Source organism: Tupaia chinensis, unplaced genomic scaffold (assembly GCF_000334495.1).
Source record: "Tupaia chinensis unplaced genomic scaffold, TupChi_1.0 Scaffold144899_1, whole genome shotgun sequence".
NCBI classification, from domain to species: domain Eukaryota; kingdom Metazoa; phylum Chordata; class Mammalia; order Scandentia; family Tupaiidae; genus Tupaia; species Tupaia belangeri.
The window spans coordinates 3,085,456-3,097,274 of NW_006204759.1; the positions used below are offsets into that span (position 1 = coordinate 3,085,456).

At 48.5% G+C, this 11,819-nt stretch overlaps 1 protein-coding gene across 7 annotated transcripts in view; it reads left to right on the forward strand.

The window, feature by feature from the left end:
- The window catches only part of RAP1GAP2 (RAP1 GTPase activating protein 2), a 262,143-nt gene that overhangs the window by 182,625 nt on the left and 67,699 nt on the right, over positions 1 to 11,819 (forward strand). For all 7 annotated transcript variants that reach the window (XM_006167571.3, XM_027767925.1, XM_006167572.3 and 4 more), the window contains 4 exons: positions 6,480 to 6,515; positions 10,224 to 10,268; positions 10,973 to 11,005; positions 11,386 to 11,598. In XM_006167571.3, coding sequence (XP_006167633.1) covers positions 6,480 to 6,515; positions 10,224 to 10,268; positions 10,973 to 11,005; positions 11,386 to 11,598 — 327 coding nt within the window. The remainder of the gene's footprint in view (positions 1 to 6,479; positions 6,516 to 10,223; positions 10,269 to 10,972; positions 11,006 to 11,385; positions 11,599 to 11,819) is intronic.

Sequence of the window (11,819 nt, forward strand, 5' to 3'; positions counted from 1 at the left end):
AGAGAGTTTTGCTATAGGGCATGTGCACATGCCAGAGAGACAGAGAGAGACAGAAAGCAAGAAATCACCCCCCGGGGGGATGGCCATGCCATAGTCTCTTCTCCTCCATTCCCCTCTCAGGATTTTGGGCATGCATACACATGCACCCAGTGTGAGGTTTTTTTTTTTTTTTTAAAAATTTGTTTATTTATTTATTATTCTCTTTGAGAGGTTTTTGCTATAGGACGCGTGCGCTTGCCAGGAAGGCAGAGAGAGACAGAGAGACAGAGAGCGAGAAATCGCCCCCCCCAGGGGGGGTGGCCATGCCGCAATCCCTTCTCCTCCATTCTCCTCTCAGGATCTTGGGCACACACGCACACGCGCCTGGTGTGAGTTTAAGCCACCTGGTCTGGGACTCGAACCGCGGTCGACTACATGGGAGTCCAGCGACATAGCCGTTATGCTAATTGCTGGTCCCCCGGTGTGAGTTTTAAGCTGCTGGGTCCAGGACTCAAACCGTGGTCGACTACGTGGTAATCTAGCGATGTAACTATTATGCCAGCTGCTAGTTCCTATGTGTTTATTCTTTAGCACATTGTTCATCTCCCTTGTACATTTTTCTGTTTCCCTTACAAAACTCATTTATTTAAAATTTAATTATGCAGGTAATGGAGGTCTACATATTAGTAAAGCTGGCCAAGTGTAAAGCATGTCCCTCTTCACACTTTCACTCCCTCTTCTTGCTATAAACAGTTTTGTTTTGTTTTCTTTTTAATTGTCAGGGGGTGCACATGCTCATCAGAGGACCCCTCCCCCCCAACAGGGCATGATTATACTACAGTTCCTTTTCCACTTCTTTCTGTCGGGATTTTGAGCATGCACACACACAAGCTTGGCGCAGTTTTCAAGCTGCCGGGGCCACCGTTTGAACTGCAGTTGGCCATGCAGGCTCTCTCAATGCACAGTGCTTACTACTGTGCTATGGGATGGGCCTGATATAACCAGTGTTGATGGTCTGAGGTGTATTTTTCCAGGTAATTTTCTCTTTTTAAAAATTTCTTTATTTTACTTTATAATTTCTTATTTACCTTTAATTGTATATCTTTGTGGAATGCCATGGGGTTTTTTCAAAGCATGCCTGCTGTGTGTGATAATCAAATCAAGGATATTACCATATTCATCACCTTGAACAAAGACTATTATATTGTGTGGTGCGCTTTTGATTTTCATTCTACTAGGGTTTTTTTGTTTGTTTGTTTTGAGATGCTAAAGATTAGCAATGTCTTTTTTTAAAAAAATTTCCCCCTAAGGTACATGCACTTGCTGGAGAGAGAGAGAGAGAGAGAGAGATCCTCCAGGGAGGATGACCATGCTGTTATTCCCTTCTCCTCCATTCATTTCGTGGGATTTTGGGAATGCATACACATGTACCCAGCATGATTTTCAAGCCATCAGGTCCGGAACTCGAACTGCAATCAGCCATGTGGGGGTCCAGCACCTTAACCATCATGCCATCTGTGGTCTCCTAGCAATGTCTTTGTATATGTATATGGTATACTGTTTCACAACTTATTTACCTTGTGTACACGAATTCTGTGTTAAACATTTTTTTCCCCGAGTCCCTCCCCTGTTCCAGGTAATTTTATTTTTTTGAGAGGTTTTTCACTATAGGGCGTGTGCGCTCTCCAGACAGACAGAGAGAGACAGAGACAGAAAGCGAGAAATCCCCCCCCAGACAGAGACAGAAAGTGAGAAATCACACCCCAGAGGGGATGGCCACACTGCAATATCTTCTCCTCCATTCTCCTCTCGGGATCTTGGGCACGCAGGCACACGCGCCTGGCGTGGGTTTTAAGCCACCGGGTCCAGGATGAGAACCGCGGTCGACTACGTGGGAGTCCAGCGACATAGCCATTACGCTAACTGCTGGTTCCCGATTTTCTATGCATTTATATACATTCATAAAGGTAACTTTAGGTTTATTTTTGCATTTTTTAAAAAATTGTTTTTATAAAAGTGGGGTCATCGTCTATGTGTTATTCTCTGATTTTCTCCCTCCTCTAACTTAATATATCTTGGAGAGCATCTTACACAAGCAAGATGTATCCATTGCTTTCTTTTTGAATGACCACATACTTTTTTGAACAGCTTTATTGAGATCTAATTCTCATAACCTAGAGTCACCTCTTATACTTGTACAGCTCAGTGGTTTTTGCTCTGTTCACGGAATTGTGCAACCATTACCACAATCAATTTTAGAACATCTTAATCTCCTCGAAAAGAAGCCCAATACCTTTTAGCTGTCATCCTCCAATCCCCCATTTCCCTCAGCCCTCACAACCACCAGTTCCTTTCTATGTCCATGGGTTTGCCTATTCTGGGCATGTCATATAGACGGAATCTTATAAATGAAGTCTGTTGTCTCTGGCTTCTTTCACTTAGCAATGTTTTCATGGTTCATCCCTGTTGTAGCATATATGAGTACTTTATTCATTCTTTGTTTTTAATTTGCAACTTGTGGGAGAGAGAGAGGGGAAGTGAGAAAGCACCCCCTTGTGGGAGGGGTGGTCACACTGTAATCCCTCCATCCTCTTAGGATTTGGAGCACATATGTACACACATCTGACAGGTTTTTCAAGCTGCTGGGTCTAGGACTTGAACTGCATAGTTGGCCATGTGAGATCCAGCCACCTTAACCACCAAGCCATGAACTGGCCTACTTTATTCTTTTTTTATGGCTGAATACTATTCCATTATATGGATATGCCACAGTTTGTTTATCAGTTCATCAACTGAGGGATACTTAGGTTGTTTCCATCTTTTGGCAAGTGTGAATAATGCTGTTGTGAACATATGTGTACAAGCATTTGATTGAGTGCCGTTTTCAGGTTTTGTTTGTTTTTTGTTTTTTCTTTCTTTTCTTTTTGGATATATATACACACAGAGGAATGGAATTGCCGGGTCATGTGGCAACTCCATGTTTACCTTTTTGAGGAACTGCCAAATTATTTTCCACAATGGTTGCACCATTTTATATTCCTACATGGTGGATTCCCACATAATACATGAGGGTTCCAATTTCTCCATTTCCTGGCTGATGCTGGGAATTTTCCTTTTTAAAAATGATAGCCATCTTAGTGATACAAAGTGGCATCTCTTTGTGGTTTTTATTTGCACTTCTTGATACTTAATAAAATTCAATATCTTTTCATGGATTTATGTCCATTTGTATATCTTCTTTGGGAAAATGTTAATTCAGATCCTTATCCCATTTCTGAAATTGAGGAATATTTTTTTTTGCTATTGAGTTGTAAGAGTTTTTAATATATTCTAGATCCAAATCCCTTCTTAGATCAATTATTTTCAAATATTTTCTCCTAACCTGGGGATGGTTCTTTTTACTTTATTAATATTATGATAAATTAGTATTAATCCTTCTTTAAATGTTTGGTAGAATTCACAAATGTAGCAATCTGGGCCAGGGCTTTTCTTTGTGATAGTATTTTAATTACTGATCAAATGTCTTGGTTATAGGTCTTTTTAGATTCTAATGTTTCTTTCTGAGCCAGTTTTGATAGTCTGTGTCTTTCTAGGAATTTGTTCATTTCATCTAAGCTTACCTGATTTATGGACATATGATTGCTTATAGTATCTCTTTTATGAGTGTAACTTTCCTTAATCCATTTCCTAGAGATTGGCATTTAACTTGTTTCATCTGTTACTATTACAAACAATGCTACAATGAATGTTTTATTGTATCTGTCTTTGTTTACTATAACTGTGTCTTCAGAATGCAGTTTGCTAGAAGTGGTATTGCTGGGTTGGAGGTCCATGTTTATTTATTTGTTATTTAAAAATATTTTTAGACAGGTGGGCCAGCAGGTGGCATGGTGGTTAAGGCACTGGACACTCCCACATAGTCGACCACAGTTCGAGTCTCAGACCAGGTGGCTTGCTTTCTCACTTTCCCTCTATCTCTCTGTCTCTTTCTGGTCAAATTAATAAATAAATGAATAAATTAATTAGTTAAAATAAATCATTCTTAAAAATATTTTTAGACAAGATCTTGCTATGTCACGATCCTTCTGCCTTAACCTCCTGAGTAGCTTGGACTATAGACACTCACCCCCATGCTCAGCTCTTTCAGATGGGACCTCACCATGTTGTCTGTGCTGGCTGCAAGCTCTGTCTTGACAGAGCGCCTGAGCACACCCCACTGTGCCTGGTTAGGGTGGGCTGAGATTAAGATCCAAGCCCCTCCACCCAAGCCTGTGATCCACCAGCAGTTCAGGACTGGAGGAATGGTTCTCTTCAGGTGACTCCACAGGACTCCTTCCCGAGGTGGTTCTGAGAATCCTGAGGAAGCAGTTTTAACCAATTCCTTACCTGAAGAGGAAAGAGGAGTGGAGGCTCTAAAATGCGAGCATGAAGCTCCTAGCAGTTTTAACCAATTCCTTACCTGCAGAGGAAAGAGGAGTGGAGGCTCTAAAATGCGTGGTGAAGTGATGAGGAACAGACACCTTCTTCCTCACCACCACTTGCTTTCCTGTCCTGTTCATCTGGGACCTGTGTGTTCTGGGCAGTCACGGGCTTGTGGCTGGCCAGTGCCCAGCTGTGGGCAGGGACATCAGCACAAGAGATTGTAGCTAGCTGTTTCATGGACTGGAAGGTGGGGGCCTCCAGAGGACCGCTGTGTATATTTTGTTAGGGTAGCGCTTCTAGTCTTCACCCCTCCATGCCACTTGCTTTCCCTCCCTTTTGTCTTTACCTGGAGCTTATGAAGGCACCGCCAAAGTTGGTTAAAGGTTCGGACACATGCAGGGCCAGCAGATGGCGTAATGGTTATATCGCTGGACTCCCACATAATCTACCGTGGTTTGAGTCCTGGACCTAGTGGTTTAAAAATCATGGCAGGCATGTGTGTGCACGTGCCCAAGATCCCAGGAGGAGAATGGAGGAGAAGGGATTGTGGCATGGCCATCTCTCCGGAGGGTGGTTTCTCACTTTCTGTCTCTCTGTCTCTCTCAGTCTCTTGGGTGAGCGCACATGCTCTATAGCAAAAATCTCTCTCTACCAAAAAAAAAAAAAAAAGGTTTGGACAAATGTAGATTGACAGTTTTAAATTAATCTATCCAGGTCCCTGGAGGCTGCAGTTTTTAGATGCATGGGTTTTAGTCTTTAATTCTCAAGCTCTAGCGTCCTAAAGTGGTGGTTTGGGGACAGGAAATAAGGATGGGGAGAAGGGACAGGGCAGAGGTGACATGTCAGGGGCTTGAGCTTCCACTGCCAAAGGAGTTCTGCTTTTACTGGTTTCCTCCCTCCCCCCTCCATCTCTTCCTTCATCCCTTCCTTTCTTCTCCTTTTTATGGGAGAGGGACTGGGAGAACCACAGACATTACTTTTATTTATTTTTTTGTGGACAGGGTTGCCCTGCGTGGTGAGCCTCCTGCTCTGGCCTCCTGGTTAGCTAGGACTGTAGGTGTGTGTGCACAGCTGCTCCCATGTTCAGGCTGACCTGGGAACCGAACCTGGGCCTCTCACACAGCTTCTGACCTCCTAAGTGGTGGCATTGTGTACCATCGTGGCTGGGCCTACTGCTTTTCTTTTTCTTTTTCTTTTTCTTTTTCTTTTTCTTTTTCTTTTTCTTCTTCTTTTTCTTTTTCTTTTTCTTCTTCTTCTTCTTCTTCTTTTTCTTTTCTTTTCTTTTCTTTTCTTTTCTTTTCTTTTCTTTTCTTTTCTTTTCTTTTCTTTTCTTTTCCCTCCCCTCCCCTCTCCTCCCCCTCCCTCCCTCCTTTCCCTTCTTCCTTTCTTTTTAGAGAGATTTTTGGTATAGGGTGTGTGTACTCTCCAAAGAAACAGAGAGAGACAAAGAGACAGAAAGCAAGAAATCACCCCCCCACACCACCACCACCATGGGGACCCTTCTCCTCCATTCTCCTCTCGTGAATTTAAGCTGCCAGGTCTGGGACTTGAACCATGGTCAACTAGGTGGGAGTCCGGTGATGTAACCATTACGCCATCTGCTGATCCCCTACTGGTTTTCTATATTGGAGTTTTGAGCGAAATTTTCTAGGAAGAGACTGAGGCTATGTTGTTCTAGAAGTTGGAAAGCTACTTGGGGTGGACACCTTGGTTCTATACTGTTGGGTTGAAAACATCCTTAACTTGAATTCTGCTGGAGGCCAAATCCTGTGCATGACAGGCATTTTGAGGAACTTGGCTTTTCCCAGCTGTACCCACCCCACCACACATACACAGGCAGAGTGGCTGCCCTCCCAGAGCCTGGGCCAGCCCGGAGTGTTTCATTTTCTCTTTTGTTGTGAGGGGTGTTCTGGCCTGCTAGCCCTGCAAAGGCAAATCAAATCATCTCTCTTGATCCAGATGAGTTTTGTCCCCAGGGAAGCCCTGGGCTCTGCTTCGAGGCAGTCAGTGAGGAGGCTTTCTCAGCTGACCACCTGACTGACAGCTGTCTCTCTCTCCCCACCCTTTGTGTCTTTCAGTCGGCAGAGTTCTTCGAGATGCTGGAGAAAATGCAGGTGAGCACCCTCAAAGTGGGAAAATGACCGCCGGGGTGCGAGTGCTGCACACGCTTTGGGGGAGTCAACTCCAGGCAGAACCCACGGGCAGAACTTGGGTACCTTGGGGGGGGAGGGGCCCTTGGCCTGAGTGGCCTGCGACCATTTTACTATGGAGAGGTGGAGAGGCACAGAACATTTTGGGAAGGGTCCTGTCTGAAGGACAGGGAGGGCAAAAAGCAGGAGGATTTCCCCGCAGAACAGCTGGGGGTGCCGTAAACCCCATGGAAGTGGGGAGGGCTCAAAAGGGCCTGTTGGAAGGAGTTGGAAAGGAAGCCTGAAAAAGCAAACCCCTTCTTAAGGGAGTCATCTCATGGCAGGGAGGCAGAGCAGCCGGGTGGGAGGCTGACCTGAGTTCAAATCCTGCACAGAACACGTATTAGCGCAAGTGTATGCTACGAATGTCACTTATTCTAACCAATGTCCTATAGGTGGACATTTAAGTTGTTTTCATTATTTACTGTTACAAACAATGCTGCAGGGCTGTTTTAGTGAGTCTACCTTTATATGCATTTCAAGTACATTTCAGATTAGCAGGGACTAGAAATCCTAACTTCTGAGAATGAAGAAGAATAAAAATACCAATTTACAAGGTGGCTGGGGTGAAATGAGATTAGCACATGTGACTGTTTGGTAGACACCACATGTAAGTCAGTGTTCAGTGTAGATTTGGGGGTCCTTTCCAATTACTACTGTGGGGTCAGGGCTCACAGGTCAGAGCAGCTCCCCACGGAACACGTTATGTGCCAGGGTCCGGCCCGTTTCATTGATTGGGTGGAAAGAATGGGAGAAGGTGCTGATAATGACACTCACATTTCAAGCACTTCTCTGAGCACAGAGATTGATAGACACTGTATCTGACGAGGCCCTCGGGAGTAGGCGCGTTATCATCACCCCCATATTATAGGCCAGGGAACTGAGGCACAGAGCTATGAAATAAAGCCCTCGAGGGCATGTGGCTAATGAGTAACTTCAAAGCCAGAGGACTTAGCCATTGTGTTGCGATACTTTTTACATTCAGTAGATGTTCCAGGCTCAGGAGTGGAAGATTCGGGAATAACTGGGAGTTCTGGGAGGAGGAGGGGCAACTTGAGAAGGAGCCACAGCAGTCTGGAGATGCAGGTGAACCTGCCGGAACCTTGTCAGTGGGGGACTCTGTGAAGGAATGATATTACTAGGGGTTTGTGTCATGAGCAAGTTACTAAGATGCTCCTCTGTGCCCTGTGGTGTGTGGACTACAAACTCACTTTATATGCACTTAGGGAACTTAGAATCAAGTTGCAGAAACAAGGATGGCGTGTGTGGTGACAGCGAGTGTCAGGAGACAGTGTGTAATTAAGTGCTCAATTGCTTAGAGCCACACCTCCAGGGGATCCCGGCACTCCAGTAAGCTGGCAGGGGACATGTGCTCACCCTGCCTTCTCTCTCCGGGTGCTCCCAGCGGGAGTTCCCTGCCTCCCCCACAGAGGGCGTCTCTGAGCACAGAATACAGCCCCATTCAGCTGGCCTCATGTTGTTCTGTTGAGAGGCTCCTGGGCTTGACTTCCTAACCAGACTGGGAGTCTCTCAAGAGCAGAGGCCTTGTTTCTCGTTCCCCCCTGGATCTATACAACAGCTGACACCCATGGGTGGTTTGCTGAATCTGTCTCCGCTAAGACTGTTGAGGCCACATTTTCCAGTGTGTGAATGCCCGCCACACCACTAGTGGGCCCAGCTGCTGTCTGCAGGACACGTCCCTTCAGGGAACTGAGGGTGATCAAGTGCACCGTGCGATGTGGCCAGACCCCGTCCTTGGGTGTAGGCTCGTCTTCCTGACCTTGCAGTTGTGGACACTGAGCCTCAGAGCAATTAAGTGCCTGGTCACTCTGTTGTGAAGATCTGCAGCTAGGATCAAAGACCCCTGATGCCCAGCCCAGGAGTCCAGGAATTCGAAGGAGGGCACAATCTCTGTGAAGCAAGAGGGGCTTAAAGGCACAAGCTTTGGCAACCCCTTCCAGCTTGGGTTTGGGTTCTGACCCTGGTGCCCTCTAGCTGAGGGTCCTTGGTCAAGTCACTTCCCCCTCTGAGCCTCAGTTATTCCATCGGGAGAGGGAGAGAAGGGGAAATAAAGATAATACCTATTGCCAAGGACAACGCACAGCGGAGGGCCCAGCGCAGGCAGTGGGTCTGTTGTGGGGGAGGGAGGAGGTGGCAGAGGAGGAGGCTTGCTCTTCTGTCTCAGGGCTGTTCCCAGGCAGGGATGACTAATTCAGGACAAACAAAACAAACTCCTGACATCACTCCCCCAACTCCCTCCGCCCAGTCGGCCAACCTGGACAGGGTCTGCAGGGCCACCCAGGCAGTTTTCTCCCTGTGTGTGTGTGTGTGTGTGAGGAACACCTGCCTGGTGGGAGGGGCCCTCCCACACCCTCCTGAACAATGCTGCAGGGTGACTCAGCTCAGAGAAGTCCAGAGAAGCTGTGTCCATATCCACCCAGTTAGCAGAAGCCCTGGGGTTCAGGGACTGCGAGGTGTGGCCATGCACTTGGTGGGCAGGTGACCTGCTTCAGATCCAGGCTCTGACACTCACCAGTTCTGCAACCTTTGGCTAGCAGCCTGCTCTGGGACCTCGGTTTCCTTTCTGGTGAAGGGGTGCTGTGTGCCTCAAAGGAACCCAGAGAGAGCTCACTTTACCATGTTAAAATCCTGATGCATTTGTGTTAGGGCTGGGCAGGGGCTGCTTCTGGACTCTTGTTCTCGGGGGGAGAACAAGAGTTCTGGACTCTTATTCCTAGTTTGTCTCACCATCTCTTACCTCACCTGACTGGCTCAAACAGTCTTGGAAACACCACATTCCCACCCTCTTGTACACCCAGCTAAGTCAGACCTTGACTGTGGGACTGCTAGACAAGACATTGCCCTCTGAAGTGAGTTTTCTGGATCCCTGTAGGTGGAGCCCTTTAATTCAGCCCTTGTATTTGATTCTTGTATCCGTGAGATGGAGGGTGGGCGTTGTAGTCCTTATTTTAAAGAGGACACTATGGAGGCTCCAAGGGACTGTACACCTTGTCAGGGTCACAACAAGCAAGCTTGCAGCAGAATTAGGACCAGGACCAGGCTTCCTGCCTGCCACCAGCAGGCCCTCCCTGCAGGGAGAGGTGGAACTGATGGGCACAAGGCCAGAGTGCTGGCTCCTTCCCCTCGCCTCTGACCCCAGGGAAGGTATTTAAGCTCCAGGATGATAATACCTTGGGTTACTAATAACCCGTAATGTATTATATGTTAGTGAATCCCAATCAGTGGTCCGCATGCTTAACCCAATATAACCTTTAACCTTCGCCACAACAGTAGGTTCTGTCTTGTTCCTGTTTTATAGATGAGAACAAGTCTCAGAGAGCTGTTTTTTTTTTTTAAATTGTGACTTACCTAAGGTCACATGGCTAGTTAGCAGCAGTGCTGGGTTTGAACCCTGGTGATCTGGCTCTAGTCCGTGCTGCTAACCTAGCTGCCTGTTTGGGTTTCCTGTGAGGACAGACAGTGACAAGTGTGTGATGTGGAAGGGCCCAGCTGTTGCTGCTGTTGTTATTTTTACTAACTCTCAGGCAGGCCAGATGCTCAAGAGACTCCTCCATTGGCCCCTGTTTTGTGACCTTTGCTTTCTCATACATCCCCCTTTCCTTGTTTCCACAGGGGATCAAGCTCGAGGAGCAGAAGCCAGGACCCCAGAAGAACAAGGTGGGCTGGGTAGGCTAGGGGCAGCCAGGTGGGCCTTGAGAGGGCGCCAGGGCGAGAGGAAGGCGGGGGAACAACCAGCATGCTGGGTCTTCTCGCTCACACGCTCCCGGCTCTGGTTTTCACCAAGAGCCACATCTGTGACTATGCCCTGTCAGACCTCTGCGTGATGGCAGCAAAGCGGGTGCTGGCTTAATCCCGAGGGTCATTTCAGAGCAGGCGGTGGAGCTTGGCAGCCTGGCCTGGACCTTCTCCAGCCCGTCCTGTCCCTGTGCCCACAGTGTTTAGGGATGTGAGGCTCAGTGATCTGGGCTCCAGCCGGCAGTCAGTGCTCAGCTTCAGGTTCCGTTCCCAAGGTCCAGGGCTGCAGCTCATCCCTTGGAGGCCAGCCCCGGCCCTGAGAAGAGGTGCTGGCTGTGACGAGGGGCCGTCTTCCCGCCTTCCTGTCCTAGGGTGAGAAGCTCAGCACCTTTGCACACTGTATCCTCGGCCAGCAGGGCCTGCAGTCAGGTTCTGCCAATTTGGAGAAGAACTCAGTGGATGTTGGATCCCAGAGCTGCCCCCTGGCTGTTCTTCCTCCAAAGCCCTGGTGCAGCCTGTGAGGCCCCCAGTGCACCCCACCCTCCATGGCAGACGGAAATGGAAACAGGGCTCAGACGTTAGGGCACTGCCAGGGCTAATGTGGCACCATCTGGTTTGTCTTGCAGGATGACTATATCCCCTACCCCAGCATCGACGAGGTAGGAGCCCCCTGGCAGCTGCTCTGTGGCCTGCTCTGGGTCCTGTTCCTGGGGAGGTGGTGGGGCTGACAGTGAGGGGCCCTGCCCTGCCCACATGGGAGAGGACCTTGGGTCTGGGACTCGAGGGCCCGAGGCTTCTTTCTGTCTTTGACTTTGTGACTTCAGCTTTCCCACCTGCAAACTGGAGGTTCCCATCCAGGGTTGTAACCCCGGGGCTACAGGGTTGGGGGTATAGAGAGGTTAATGTACTGCCTTTGGCTTCAACTATCCCCAGGTTCCTTCACGGTGGGTGGGGACACCACCACTGGCACCTGTCCTCCACACCCACCCCCAGCAGCTCCAGGGCAGGCTGCCGAGAAGGACTCTCTTTCTGCCTCCAGGTTGTGGAGAAGGGAGGCCCGTACCCACTGATCATCCTGCCCCAGTTTGGGGGCTATTGGATCGAGGACCCAGAGAATGTGGGCACGCCGACCTCTCTGGGCAGCAGCATCTGTGAGGAGGAGGAAGAGGACAGCCTCAGCCCCAACACGTTCGGGTACAAGCTCGAGTGCAAGGGTGAAGCCAGGGCCTACCGCAGGCACTTCCTGGGGAAGGTGAGGCCCAGGGGACCCTGGCCAGAACAACTGCCAGTTGGGGGTGCAGGGGCTTGGGAGGAACCCAGCTCCAGTGCCCCCTGTTTTCTTTCTGCCTCTTCTTCCCAATTCTGCCCTTTGCTTTTGGACTCCCTCCTGGGAGCAAAGGACAGTGCAGGAATTGGGAGGTGGTGGTAGTGGTGGGGGATGCTCAGCATGATGGGGCCTTATAAGCCCCCCCC